We start from the raw sequence: 15,600 nt of genomic DNA, 5'->3' as shown, positions 1-15,600 counted from the left end.
CACAGACAGACTTACTGAGCATATTAGACCAATTAAACTTCTATTTGAAGTGGATTTGAGATTGTGATCATGCACATTTGTTATGACAGACCCCTGAGGCACGTGTGTTAATTAGGATATATTGCTAGATCAAGCCTGTTATATTAGCAGTAAGCTATTAATGTGCGCGATTGATATCGGTTTAAAATATCTAATCTTACTTTTCCATCTGAGGATGTGCCAGCCACTTGTCCTGTTGCTATGGTGATTTTATCAGGATGGACAGCGAGGCTGTAGGGGAAGAGAAAAGAGGTGAAAGATGTAGACAGCTGGGACTGTTGAAGAGGCGATGACACAGCAGTGAGAGGACACCACACATTTATGTCATGTGAGTCAATGCCGTCACAACGCAATGACTTTGCGCATTATGAGTCACAGGAAACAGATCTACATCTTAATCACAGGTCTTTGGTTTCTGTTTATGCTTTTCTTGCTCAAGGGCTTTGAATGAATAGCTTTGACATTCTGTAAATTCCTATACAGTTGAAAAAGTATGAAGTTTTACGTGTTTAGAACAAAGTCTTCTGACAGTAGCTGTGTTGTAGCTGTCTCTCAGCTGGAGGTCAAGTGGAAATGTACTCGCTTTGTCATATTTTTCTTCGTCCGATTTTAAGTTTGGGACCCCAGAGTCGTCATTGATACACAGTACCATTCAAAAGTTTGCGGTCAGAAACATAATGTTTAAATGTTTTCGAAAGAAGTGTCTTATGTTTACTAAGGTTAATACAGCAATGTTGTGAAATGCTACAATTTAAAAGAACTGTTTTTTATTTTAAAATTAATTTATTCCAGTGATGGCAAAGCTGAATTTTCAGCATCATTACTCCAGTCTTCAGCGTCACATGATCCTTTAGAAATCATTCTAATATGCTGATTAAATGTTCTGTACAATTGCACAGCAGAAAATTAAACAGCACTGCTCAGACATCCTTTATTCAGCATAATTTTGAAATATTAAAGCTGCAGAATATGTGAATAATAATTTAAGCAGCATTATGTTCTTTAAATATGGCCATTTATTAAAATATTTAAAAGGGGTGATATAATGGCACTTTTACAAGATGTAAAATAAGTCTCTGATGTCCCCAGAGTGTGTATGTAAAGTTTTAGCTCAAAATACCCCAAAGATCATTTTTTATAGCATTTTAAATTTGTCACTTTTGGAGGATGAGCAAAAACACTCCGTTTTTGTGTGTGTCCCTTTAAATGCAAATGAGCTGCTGCTCACAAGAAGAGGGTGTTAGCAACGCCGATTACCCCAGACTCACTGAAAATGTCAGAAACTGTTCAGCCTTTTATGTTCAAACCGGAGTCGGACAATAATGAAGAGATTCAAGAAGAAGTGACAACATGTAGAATGCAACAGGACATTTCTGAATGGTTAGTTGATGAATTTATGTAGCTGATGTGGAGTTAACTATCTTAAAGTCACTGATTAGCATATTCTGTCATGATAATCTATAAATCACTCGTGTGGTTCAATATTAATATTATAAAGTGACTAGAATATTTTTGGTGCGCCAAAAAAACAAAATAACGACTTATATAGTGATGGCCGATTTCAAAACACTGCTTCATGAAGCTTCAGAGCATTATGAATCAGCGTGTCGAATCAGTGTGTCGAATCAGCAGTTCGGAGCGCCAAAGTCATGTGATTTCAGCAGTTCATGATTTGACCGAATCATGATTTGACACGCTGATTCATAATGCTCCAAAGCTTCCTGAAGCAGTGTTTTGAAATCGGCCATCACTATATAAGTCATTATTTTGTTTTTTTGGCACACCAAAAATATTCTCGTCACTTTATAATATTAATATTGAACCACTGTACTCACATGAACTGATTTAAATATGTTTTTAGTACATTAATGGATCTTGAGAGAGGAAATGTCATTGCTGGCTATGGAGGCCTCACTAAGCCATCGGATTTCAACAAAAATATCTTAATTTGTGTTCCGAAGATGAACGAAGGTCTTACAGGTGTGGAACGCCATGAGGGGGAGTAATTAATGACAGAATGTTCATTTTTGCGTGAACTAACCCATTAATTATTATTACTCAGCACTTAAATGTATAATTGCACTGTAATACTGACACCTTAAAATAAAGCGTAACCCCAATGATGTTACCAAGTGTGACATCGGTGTATGCTATAATGACCACATGGACAATGACATAGTATGTACAGAAGTAGAAGTCTTACCACTTGATATCATCAGTATGTCCAGTGTAGTGTCTTTGCAGTTGCTCATCCACATTATACAGCACGACCACAGAGGCAATGAAGTAAACCGTTTCCCCCGTTGGAAGCAAGTACAGGTTGGATCGACAGTCGCGGCCCCGGTAACCATAACTGGATCATAGTTAAAGTCATCATGAAATTAAAATGGACAATTCTTGTTTTTTTACGGAATATTTCAGTATTTATTATAAAAGATTTATCTGTGCACATCACTGTAATATTTAATCAAAGGAACTTCCCCTCCCTATAGCTGCGACATTTCTTCTCTTCTGTGATGACATGTTTACTGGCATGAGCACGGGACAACCTGTCACTCACATGAGCACGTCACAACAATAGCAAACCACAACCATCCAATCAATTCCTGATTGACAAAATCAAGCCCCGCACTTTTTTTTCTTGTTTGACAAGCCATTTCACTCAGATATACGTAACAATAGGGAAGAAAAGACTATGGCAACTTCTGTTTCATGCTGACTTTATGAGCAAAAACTACTCTAGATGAGCTTAACAATGAACAAACCTCAGCTATGAAGGGCTTTTTCTGTGAAAGGGAAAAAGCTTTACATTTTTATTTTTGGTGAAGTTCCAAGCTGACCACTTAATATTTTCTTTAATTTTTATGTTTCATTGATTTCTCAGTTCTGTCTAACAAAGTCCTTTTCAGAGAATGTACCAATGCCTTATGGGTAAGATGTGCAGAAAATATCCCACTCTGACAGGCTGCAGTGCTCAGCAGAGCCAGAGAGAAACCAGGGTATATGATAAGACATCATTCATGCTTCAAAATTCAGCAACTTTGAATGTGAATATGGAATTAGTACATCACAATGAATTTTACCCCATTTTAAGGTCCAAAGTTTTACAGTATGCACAATCATTTTTTAATTTTGACCATGACATTTTTACCACCTTTCTGTGCAATAATAAATCACAGTTTAATTCAATCTCACAGCAATGAGCGTTTCAATACAAGAATCAATCTAAATGCAACTCCATTTCTATTTCACATGCAGCAATAAAAGGATACACCCAGTCTAGTTTCAGTTTTTTTGGAGGCAAGTCAGCCTTTGTTTCCAGGCAATATGTGTCCACCAGGTCTTTGGGCATGTACATGGTGATGGGTCGTCCCTTCAAATACATTTTGACATACCCTTCATCTAGAAAAAGCAACACAGATTTTTAGAGCAAGAAAATGCATGGGTCACTGAAGGATTGCTGTGATCTGTTGTGGTTAATGTCACCAGATTTTGATTGAGATAGAATAGTTAATTTGATTGAGATATAATGAAGACTACTGTTCAAAAGTTTGGGGTCAGGGACTTTTTTTTTTTTGGAAGAACTATACTTTTATTCAGCAAGGATGCATCAAATTGATCAAAGTGACCATAAAGACATTTGTAATAATGTACATGTTTTAAAGCTTTTTAGCATCAACTAAAAATATTTAAAATGAACTTTGAACTTTCTATTCATCAAAGAATCCGGAAAAAATGTCTCACGGTTTTTACAAAAATATTAAGCATCACAACTGCTGTATGTTTGATCAAATAAATGCAGCTTTGGTAAACAAAAACATTAAAAAATTGTACCGACCCCAAACTTTTGAATGGCAGTGTATTTTAAGAGGTTATTAAATGTTAATTCAAGACAAAATAATAGGAATTTTATCCCAAAAGGAAGATTAGAAGGAATTGCAACATAGTGTTTAGAATAATATATATTATGTTCTGAAAATAATAAAATAGGTCAGTGAGTTTTAAAAGGAAATGCTTTGATACATTTTATTAAGTACAGTATTTGAGATACAATGCAAAGTCAAATGCAGAAGCAAGTGAATATAGCATTTTCATGGTTTGATAAATTAGTAATAGACAAAATAAAGTCACAGATAGGCATGCATGCAAACACAAAGGAAAAGGAAATGTACAGTTAATAAAATGCACACTTGAACAAAACAAACCTATCCAAAAGCAAAAAGACAAAAGTGTGAACATGCAGCTTAACATACACAACATGAAACTCAACCAAATGAAAGTGAGACAATCAAAACAAAAAGAACAAAACAGAACAAAAGAATCATAAAGATCCTTAAAAACACCTGACTACGGCTAATATTACAGCTGTTTTGATCAGTAACAGATTTGAAAATACTGGCTGGGAGATTTGATTGGGCTCCTGTAAGTGGTCATATCTAAGGGCGAATGGACTGACTGAGAAGTACACTTCCTCAGAGGAAGGGTAAACGGAGGGATCTTTTGGCTTCCAAGCCGGGCTGCTCTGTCAGGCAAAATCTTGGCCTCTGGTGGGGTGTTCGCAGACTGCGAGGGCACAGCTGACGTGGATTTGGGGGGTTCGGTAGATCCGGTCCTTTTTGACGGTCGGTGCAGGTAGATCTGCACGGTTACTAGGTGAAGTGGTCAAATTGGACAGGGCAGGTGCAGGAGAGGGTGGAGAGGTGGGATGAAGTATAATCATGATCAGACATGGTCCAACAGCTTTAGATTCCACCATACTAACAAGACGACAAGGCTTCCACAGTACTAAGAAACCACACTGCAAAAAATTCTTTTTCACAATCAGTATTTTTGTCTTGTTTTCTAGTAAAATATCCAAGATCAATTTAGCAAATAAGTGTAAGACAATTTCCAGACAATATCTCAAATTAAGAAGCTTATATTTGTTATTATTCTGGCAAAAAAAATTAAAATTCTTCTTGTTTTAAGAAAACAAGATAAGAAAAATAAACTTTTTTTAAACTAAAATTTTGATCTGGTTTTAAATGTATATTTTTTTTTATTCTTTCTGGAAAGCAAGCTAAAAATGCTGATTACGAAAATGATTTTTACAGTAGGTAGGGGAGGCACATGGGAATCTATTATCCTAGAGGAAAACCAGAAATACTGGAAACAAACTGAAAAAACATATTCTGAAGAAACATTACTCTAATTTCCCAAGTAATATTTGGTATTTTCATTTGCTTGCCTTACAAGTTTTTTGTGACTATAAAACACAATGAGTCATTCACCAGATGTTGCATCAACATCTAAGACTAGTTTGGGGAAAATAATTTCCACTTAGTGACATACTGCACATAGACCTGCATGTGTCTGACATTTCATTTCAGATTTATGATAAACACCAAACTACAGTTTCAGAGCGGGAAAAAAAACAAAAAAAAAAAAAACAGAAGAGCTGGTTGGCGCAGGATGATAAATGCCCTTTACGGGACGGAAAGAACAAACAAGTGTGCGTGGAGAAAAAAAAGTGGCATTAAACTATTGGACTAAAAACCATCCAGCGAGCTGCTGTGTGACTGCAGGAAACTGTTGTGTTCCCATGGTGCATGTGGAAAAACAAGTGCCATGAGCAGTGAGCAAAACACCCAGGAGCTGTCAGAGCAGCGTCACTCAAGAGTTAACAGCTTGTGTTTTAGCACCACTGCAATCAACCACAGGTTGGCATCACTCAGAAGGGTTGTTACAGAGAGTGTGCATTAGTTTATTGGGAAGGGTGGCATTTCTGGAGGAAGGGTGGGAACTTCTATCACACACGCATTTGTCTAATCAACCCCATTACGCAAGACAGCTCTGTGGATGCTGATTCTGTCATAATATGAAGCCAGAGCTGTCAAAGTCAGACAGATTACTGTCCCATAGCAGTATAAACTGTTTAAATGGACATTTTACAGCAGAAACAATCAATGTAAAAGAGTAAAAAACCTCTTAAAGACTCCTAAAAATCACAGGTTTGTGGCAAAAATAATTTAGTTTAAAAGACATATGCCAAGTTCTTAAAAATGTACTCTTTTTATTAGTGTTGGAATCATATGGTTTCAAAAAAAAAAAAAAAACATCTATCCCATTTTCAAAAACGTTTATATTAATGAAAAATATGTTCCTGAAGCCCAAAGTATAGTTCACTTTTTATGTGCACGCGAGGGTCAGCGTACAGTGTGCATGACGCGAATTTCGTCATCAGAAGAGTACACGCACAGCCAGATCTTTGTAATCGCACGTACTTGTATGCGCAAGTAGCACATGCATTTTTTTGCAGTAATTAGTTTATCCACAAGGTGGCAACCATGCCCTGGGGGCGTCAATTCACAAGGTAGTCGAAGAAAAACCGCATAAACAGAACAGAATGGAACGCATGCAAGCTACAGCGACAATGAAAGCCTACATAGATGAGAGATTGTGCGAAGAGGTTAGAAAGTACGCTTATATGTACAACACTAGCATGAAAGAATAACATGTGGTGAGAGATTGCTCAAAACTGCGTGTTGCATCGAACGCCTGTGTATGCGTACGAGTCAAATGAAGTATACTTAGCAAGGCTGTACGTTCGACTGAGCGTGTACACTAGCGTACGCGTAAAAAAACGAAGTATACCCAGGGCTTTTAGATCTTCTATACATATGAGTGTGCACATCCTAATTATTATTTTCAAAATAGTTTTTAAATGTTTTTTCAGAGTAAGTTGTTTTTTTTTTTTTGTTTTTTTTTTTTACAAATAACATTAATTATCATAATTTGTTTGAGTTGCACCACATGACATTTTACCTCCTGCACTAACCTTGCCTTGTCATAAAAAGCTCAAATTATCTGATATTTTAAGCAAATTATGTCATTTCCTGTCATATCAAACACTGGTTGTTCATGGGGTCTTTATTAAAATAATTTTACAGTATCTGGCACTTCATAAATAATTATTCTCCACTCCACCAGCTGTCATTGCATGTGTAAGCAGAGTTGTAATTGCCTTCTTTATTTGTTGAAGTGATTTAAATAACTTCCCTCTGGCTTTGAGAACCAAGTTTTATCCACAGAGCTGCTCACACAAAGGGCAGTTGACAAACAGTGCCTACCTTTGCAGTGCGTCACACGTCGCATCCCTTTGTGAACGTACAGAGACAGAGACAATCATGTAAGATGGCAGAAGACGGCTCATGGAAAGACAGATCCCTGTTCATAAGATCCCAGGTTGCCATGTCTGGGTAATTACTCTACAAGCTCCTCCAGGAAAGTCGTTTCATTTATCAAGCGCTCTATTTAACAAATCTCCACTGGTGTTTGATTAATTTGGTGTGCTGTATATTTAACATCTGGAATTGCTGTCATGATGACTTCAATTAATCACAGTATTTGGCACAGTTAAATACAGCAGCTGGGTCAAATGTACAGTAAGGAACATGCAAATCCAGCCTACAGGCAGAACAGCTAGTTTTATTCCGCCTCAAGAGGCTGCGCACACTGGACGCTCTGCTTTTACACTGACACCAAATCAAATTTGTTCTGACATTCCCAAGAACTGCTCCTGAATTCCTTTGTACTCTTTAAAAAAAAAAAAGAAGCCTGCACAGCTTCTGACCAGAACTGATGTATAATAATAGATAAACACAGTGACTATAAACGGCTATTGGACCTTGAAAATTTCATGCTTCTTTTTGTTCAATAAAGACCCTGTACTTTACAGAATTATGTTAATTACTCTCTCAGTACAGTTTCTATGCATAATAACTATAACAGAATTTATATTATATTATATTATATTATATTATGTTATTTTATGTTATATTATATTATATTTAAAATTCTGATTTTGTGACCAAATGCATCAAAATTATAAATTTGACAATAAAATTGAATAAATATAAAAACACAAAATATAAGTATACAAACATAAAAATGAGAAAAAGTGAAAATGGTTTTGGTAAGAGATGATGTTACTGATAAAATAATAGCAGGTAATTGAACTGTGAAATGAACTGAAATAGATTGTACAGCACAATATAGACCAATGCAGTGACAGTGACCTTCATGAGCCATGACTGGAGAGCACACAGGCAGAAAGCTCTGAAAACCTTTTTTTCCTCCCTTCAATTTCTATCCCTCATTACAACATCTGTCCACCTTCTAAATGAGCTGCTAAACAAAAGAGCTTCTGGGTGGTCAGCCATTCATTTAATGGACATGTGGTTTACCAGAGCTAGCAAAGTCTGCACTTTTTGGAATGTCCGGTCAAAAAGAGAAATTACAGTATAACCGTTGCTTTGTTTGTGACTGATCCAGTCATGATTCACACTCTATCACATTGGAACAGGGCACCCGACTCTTACCTGCGCTGAAAACAGGTTCCCTCTGTTTGCTGCAGGGGGTGAGAAAGGGAACATGTCACCCAAATGTGCTTGTCTATGTGTGTGTGCAATGTTTGATTGTATGAGTCATTCTTATTCAGTTACCCCTATTAGGTAAGCATAATTTAATTTATTAATTTCCATACTTTTCTGTGGCTTTCTTGCCACTGGAGTTGCTCCCTGTGGAACCAGTGCGTGTGCGATTGTTTTTGGAGTCCACACCACTGTCTTTCCTGTTGTTGGGGCCGACTTGCTCGGATGAACTTGTTCTCTTCACAGTGCTATGGATGATAGAAAGCAAGATATTAACATCATTTTGGTCATTAACCAAGAAAAGGCACACCAAACCACCAACACTTGACAATGCTAAAATATTCCTGAAATGAAACATACTAGTGAATGGGAAAATAGAGCGTTTGCTTTTTTTAATATGACACACAAAATGTTAGATTTGAAGATACTGCTTGAATTATTCATTTTAGAATTTATTTTAGAATTGTTATACACACACACACACACACACACACACTGGCGTTCAAAAGTTTGGGGCAACAGTTATTTGATGAAAAATACAAGAAATAACTATTGAAAAATATTTTTACAAATTAAAATACCTGTTATTGCTGTGATGGCAAAGCATCCTTCAGAAATCATTCTAATATGCTGATTTGATTATTAATCTATGGCCTGGTTTCCCAGACATACAGGGCTTAGATTACACCAGGATTAGGCCTTTTTCAATCAGGACATTTATGTAGCTTTTATAAACATGCCTTAGAAAAAAACATTACTGGTGTGCATCTTGAGACAAAACAATGGTACTGTATATTTTAAGATATGTCAGTGCAGGTTGCTTTCAGTTAAAACAGCTCAAACACGCATTTTTGTCTGGAATCAGGCTTAAGCCTTGTCTGTGAAACGGGGGGTAAATGTTTCCATCCAAAGTTGCAAATTTAACTTGTGTGCAAAATTGGATTATCGCATAAAACATTTGGGAATAAAGCAGCGTTTCCATCCCATGTGTTCAAGACAACAAAATTCTCACTTCCTGGGAAATTGGTGCAAAATCTCTGTAATAAAAATGTAAGTTGCTGCAATCAGGGAAGAAACTGTGACTCTTGTTATCTTGTGTTTGGATGCTGGTGTTTGGGAACGCAATCATGGGAGACGCTTATGGGAAGTCATTATACCAAATCATTCTGATGACAGACTTTGGCTCAGGCATTTCAAAGTGACTAAACCAACATTTGAGTGTCAGGGTCACATTTAGATTCATTGGGTTTTTGTTCCTGTGTTTCCTTCAGTTCATCCTCCCTGTTTGTAACCTAGGTTACTGATTACCCCCACCTGTGTGTAGTTTAGTTCTCTATGTAAAAGTACTCCGTTTTGTTCAGTTCACTGCTGGTTATCGACATTATTAAAGTGGTTTTCATCTATGTTCTCCTGAGAGTCTGCTGTGTATTTATGTTTGTGGATTAAAGATGAATTAGATTGAATTCCTTCGTCATTTGTGTTGGATTGCAACCACAAATGTGACTGATGCTGTGCATTGTGTGCAATGAAATTGGTCTGCTTGTTAGTTCAGTTATCCAATAATATCCACTGTTGAGGCAAAGTCACATGAGTTTTTTTGTCATGAAGGCATTTATTTGGTAAATGTGTTTCCGTCGTAGTTAATGCACGTCCTGTCGGATGAAAAATGTATCCGCCTCAATTGAGCGCATATGTTTTTTTTTTATGCATATTTTTTAGAATTTAAGGCTGTCCAGAACACATGCAATAAACAAAAGAACCAATGAAATATTAATAACTACAACTATGTAGTCAATGTATGCTTATTCTTATGAGCTTTTAGTTTTTCTAAGCATTGTTTGCATAGTAAAATAAAACCTGTAGCTGTTTACCCATTATTTGACAAATAATTTTGTCAGATAAGTACCTTTAACTGAAATGTTTAGAGTTTTGTTCTTCCCTCATATTTAAAATAATACAATTTTGACAGTTTAATCAAACTTGTAGGTTCATTAAAAACAAATCCCCATAGCCTATACCTCAAACAGAAACATTTACAGAGAAAAAAGGAAATGGCAACGTAGAGATAATACTGGCAGCCAATCCCAGCCAATTATAATAGACAGCCAGCACCGGCTATCCACAAAGAGGCAAAGCAAACATATATAAGACAAACAATCAAAAGAAATGTATTCAATTTTTCCTCTCTCTGTGACATGTTCATGCCCTGATTTGTTGTCTTTGTGCATTAGAAAGGAGTGAATTGAGCCTGGGTGCCCTTTAAAACTTGTCAACAAAAGAAAAGACCCCATCAGCAGTCCACTGGTTGCCAGGCTCAAGTCTAATCCAGACAGCAGGTCTAAAGTTCATTTGGCCCAGCCATTGGCGGATGGTGTTATCCCATGTTAAATAGGCTGCAGGATCTTCATGCTTTGTGAAGCTTTTTGTCAATAATGGCACTTCAGGCATACAAGCAAGTGGGTATAAAGTTAGTCTATAGCCTGCACAGGGCTCTCGCTTCAAGGCATGATGGGAATAGAAGCTTTACAGGCTGCATTGAAAGAGTGCCTGAAGAGAAGCTGAGGAAAAAAAAAAAAAAAAAAAAAAAATCTCCAAGCCAAATAGTGCCCAGTTTCACAAGAATCAAAGCAAAGCTTATCTCCCAGTGCAGTGGTACTTCCTGTGGGATCCCCAAACTTTCACAGACTCAGTTTGCTAGGGTTTTAAGCTGTTCTCAAATAATGGTTTAAAACCAGGCCTTTAAAGCATTTTTGTTATAAAATATCAGAAGTCCACAGCACTTTTGAGAAGATTGCAGATCCTTTTGGAAAAAAAAACTCTCACCTGTAAGGTGGCCTTAGAAGAAACCTGGGCAGATGGGACAGACTAGAACATGCAACAGATAGGAAGAAGGGAAGGGGACAGAAAGGTCTCACAGGATGACAAATACATGTGACAGACAATTGGCACTCACAAACAAAGACACTTAGGGGAAAGCAGCAGTCGTCAACTGGGTTGTGTCTCATAATAATAAATGTCTGTTTATTCATTAATTCAACTACATGATGTGGGAATTTATTAAACAAAGAAACATTGTTGCTGCACAGCTGGAGAATTCATGAGAGTGATTGTTTCACGAATATTGTTTTTATTGTCATTTTGATTACCATTCAAAAGTTTAGGGCCAGTAAGCTGATTTCTTTTTTTAAAATAAATGAATACTTTTATTCATCAAGGTAGCATTAAAATGATCAAAAGTGACAGTAAAGACATGTATAGTGTTACAAAAGATTTCCATTTAAAAAAAGTGCTCTTCTTTTAAACTTTCTGTCCATCAAAAAAATCCTGAAAAAAATGTATCACAAAGTTTCTCTATCTGCTACCTAATTTAAACCTGTTCTTTGTCATCTAAAACCAAGTTGCCCTGCATTCCTTCCTACATCAAAGATGACTCGCTTGAGAACCAGTGTCTTTCAGGTTTAGCTTTTTTTTTTATCATGAAGACATGAGCTGACCTTTATAAGACAAAACCATGCACTGTTATCTTTGTATTTGTATGCACTGGATGAAATGTCTATTATACTGAAAGCTGATCCAGCATTGTACAGCAAAACAATACAGACAATTTCATCTCCACTCCACTAAAGTAAAAAGACTGAGAATAATATTAACATTTTAATCTTTATTTCTAAAATGAAAAAGAGCTTAGACTAAGCCTTCAGTCATTTATGGATTAACCAGACAAAGATGACACAAATATTTGTTGTTTGACCAATGATGAATTGACTAGATGAATTGATTTGATAGACAAAGTAGTCTTGAGTTTTAAGAAATACACTACACCACATTTAAAATATGAACGGATTTCAAAATACTAGACATCATATACATCATAAACAACTGAGGGACACACACTACCAGATTTTCAAGTCGTTCCGAACACAACAAACTCACACAGAAACATGCGCCTCGCTGCTAGGAGACTCATGACAATTGAAAACAATGTTCTAAAATCGTCTCAAAATATCAAACATGTTTGGTATCCTCTGACTGGATGAAATCAAAGTCTGAAGCTAGTCTGTGCCAATCATAAGCTCATTTTTTGTGGAGTCTGTCAACTCTGATCTGCACAGGTCAAAGTAAATCTGGCTCAACTTCACCCACTCACAAGGTGCATGGAATAAATCAAATAAACACATTTTTGTCAACTACATCAACTCCTCCAGACTGCAAATTGGGATAGGGACAAAAATCTGGACAAAGTGTATTCCAATCCAGCCTTTAGTCTCTTACCTTTTGGTTGCTGGTGAGTTGTTGTCCTTCTTGGAGCTGGAGGGTGATGGCAGTGTACCGCCTTTCTTTGACAGGACAGTACCGTTATTGACCATGGGTCTCAGGGGCAGGGCTGCAATCATCGGTCTAGCTGAAAGATGGAACAACACATGGGCAGAATTACACACAGCACTGCAGTCAGATGATCAGTGTCTGCTGTTTCTGTTCTTTTTCTAAACTAGCTCCAGTTCACAGTATGTCAAGCTTTTAATAGCCAATTTTACATTCTCAAAGGCCCCATGAAATTAATGTGTGACGTATTTCCTATTGAAACAGGAAGTTTGGGCGGGACTCATCCCTTTTGTTTTAAATGACCAATAGGCTTATTCATGTCATAGTCATGAACAATCATTTGTTATTTGCTAGTTGGATGAATGTGATATTAGGGACATTCTCATTTTATCATCTGATTGGACAAAAATCTGTGTAGTGCAGGATGAGTCATCAATATTCTTTGTTATCCCAAAAGATAAATGTGACCCTGGACCACAAAACCAGTCATAAGTAGCACGGGTATATTTGTAGCAATAGCCAACAATACACCGTATGGGTCAAAATTATCGATTTTTCTTTTATGCCAAAAATCATTAGGATAAAGATCATGTTCCATGAAGATATTTTGCAAATTTCCAACCGTAAATATATCAAAAATGTATTTTTGTAAGTAATATGCATTTCTAAGGACTTCATTTGGACAACTTTAAAAGGGTTTTTTCTCAATATTTTTTATTTTTTTGCACCCTCAGATTCCAGATTTTCAGAAATAGTTGTATCTCAGCCAAATATTGTCCTATCATAACAAACCATACATCAGCTTATTTAATCAGCTTTCAGGTGATGTATAAATCTCAATTTCAAAAAATTAACCCTTACGACAAATATAGTGTATTTAAAGTGAATTTTGAGTGAAAAAAGTGAATTTTGAGTATATTGGCATATAAATAAGTCTATAGATAGAGTAATTCTGGAAAAAAGTAACAGAACTCTCATTTTAATTTCTTATTATTGTTGAAAACAGTTGAGCAGCCTAATATTTTTGTAGAAACTGATTTTTTCTTCTTTCAGGATTCTTTGATGAATAGAAGGTTCAAAAGAAAAATAGAAATCCTTTGTTACAATGTAAATGTGTTTTACTGACACTTTTGATCAATTCAGTGCATCCTTGCTGAATAAAACCATTAATTTCTTTACAAAAAAGAATCTTACTGACTCCAAACTTATGAATATTGTGTGTATATTAAATAATTAATGGACCTCACAGTAAACATTTTCAGATGTCACATTCAATCAGGAATTTAGGAAGAACCAGAATAGAACAATAACCACAGAATTCCTGAGCTGTTTTTTTCTGGCTTCCTCAGACTGTCCTGCAAGAGGCTGAGCCATGAATAGGCTCCATTAAAATGCATTTGTGGTTCACAAAAGTCTTGGATGGTGAATGTCCTTTTGTGCAATTCAAGTACTTCATAGTGCATCCACACCTGCAGTCTAACTGCTGATGGCATAGATTTTTGGAGAGCCTTTATTTACTTTATCCTATGAGTCTGCATTATTAAATATTCATCACAGCAGAGCTGCTTGAATGTGTGATGAATGTGTAGGCAGTGACACAGAGATAGTAGAAAAAAAATAAAAGAAAGAATGAAGCAAAAGTGCAAGTGAGAAACAGAGGAGGATTTTTTTGTTTCAAAGACATCAGCCCGCAGAGAGCGTGAAGGACTTTGCAGAAGCATAGCATGACTCATCTTGCACACCCTTGGAAACAGGCAGAGGAATGGATAAACTGAACATAAGCTAGCCAAAGTACAACTAACTAAGCATTTCTTTAGCGGTTTAATGGAGGAGTCTTGGACCTCATGTTGACATTTGGTAGCACAAATGCAGTCTGGCTAATTAGTGTCTGACACCAAAGCAGAAGTGTGTTTCAAACCTTTAAGACGGTAAAGACATGTGACTTTAAGTATCCACTTTATCCTAGAGTTCAAAGGATTATGTGGATGTAGAAAAGCTTTGTTAAACAAATAAAAAAAAATTAAATAAATAAAATAAAATAAATACTCAAGGCAACAAGCCACTTTTCATGTCTGTTAGACCAAAAGTGAGAGATATTAAAATATGGATGTGGTAGATTGTCAGTCGAGCATTAAATGTAATCAGGACTGAGAGTTTGTTAAGCACACTAACAAGAATCTTATAGTGTTAATCTCATTAAACTCACAAGAACTCTAGACATTTAAGCCAGGGCTTTATGTCACACATGCTGGAGTGAAATTAGGGATGCACAATATATCAATGATATTAAAAGTATCAGCCAATATTTGTGTTTTTTAATTGTCTGATTAGGTTGACATTGAAAGAAATACCGTAAGTTCCACTCTTTTCATGAGCATTGATTTAAAAGTATATTTTTACTATTTATTTTTCTCCTGTACATTATGATAATTTTATCCATGATTTCACTTACGTGAAAGTTTATTCACTTAAAGGGCTAGTCCACACAAATATGAAAACTTTGTCATCATTTACTCACTCTCATGTCATTCCAAACCTGTATAACTTCAACGGAACACAAAAGAAGATATTTTGTAGAATGTTGGTAACCAAACAGTGTCAGTTCCCATTGACTGTTTGATTGTATCTTGTATGGGGAACCAAAACCAACATTCTTACCAAAATACCAACATTCTTCAAAATACTTTCTTTTACCTTCCACAGAAGAAAGGAAGTCATAAAGTTTAAAACGACATGATGGAGAGTAAATGATTACAATATTTTCATTTAGAGTGGACTGTCCCTTTAATTGAAATTTAGTGTGAATGCTGTACCATATTTTTTTTTA

General features: G+C 36.1%; 1 protein-coding gene across 14 annotated transcripts in view; it reads right to left on the bottom strand.

Moving 5' to 3' along the window:
• The window catches only part of eml1 (EMAP like 1), a 59,601-nt gene that overhangs the window by 8,774 nt on the left and 35,227 nt on the right, over positions 1-15,600 (bottom strand). For 8 of the 14 annotated variants that reach the window (XM_051868732.1, XM_051868733.1, XM_051868737.1 and 5 more), the window contains 8 exons: positions 12,723-12,852; positions 11,274-11,315; positions 8,564-8,698; positions 8,400-8,428; positions 7,149-7,175; positions 3,312-3,441; positions 2,243-2,392; positions 201-270 (listed from right to left, as the gene is read on the bottom strand). In XM_051868732.1, coding sequence (XP_051724692.1) covers positions 201-270; positions 2,243-2,392; positions 3,312-3,441; positions 7,149-7,175; positions 8,400-8,428; positions 8,564-8,698; positions 11,274-11,315; positions 12,723-12,852 — 713 coding nt within the window. The remainder of the gene's footprint in view (positions 1-200; positions 271-2,242; positions 2,393-3,311; positions 3,442-7,148; positions 7,176-8,399; positions 8,429-8,563; positions 8,699-11,273; positions 11,316-12,722; positions 12,853-15,600) is intronic. The other 6 variants (XM_051868738.1, XM_051868741.1, XM_051868746.1 and 3 more) reach the window with 3 other exon arrangements.

This window comes from Ctenopharyngodon idella, chromosome 17 (assembly GCF_019924925.1).
Source record: "Ctenopharyngodon idella isolate HZGC_01 chromosome 17, HZGC01, whole genome shotgun sequence".
NCBI classification, from domain to species: Eukaryota; Metazoa; Chordata; class Actinopteri; order Cypriniformes; family Xenocyprididae; genus Ctenopharyngodon; species Ctenopharyngodon idella.
The sequence above is the reverse complement of the archived record's forward strand: the minus strand, read 5'-3'. Positions and strand labels throughout refer to the sequence as shown.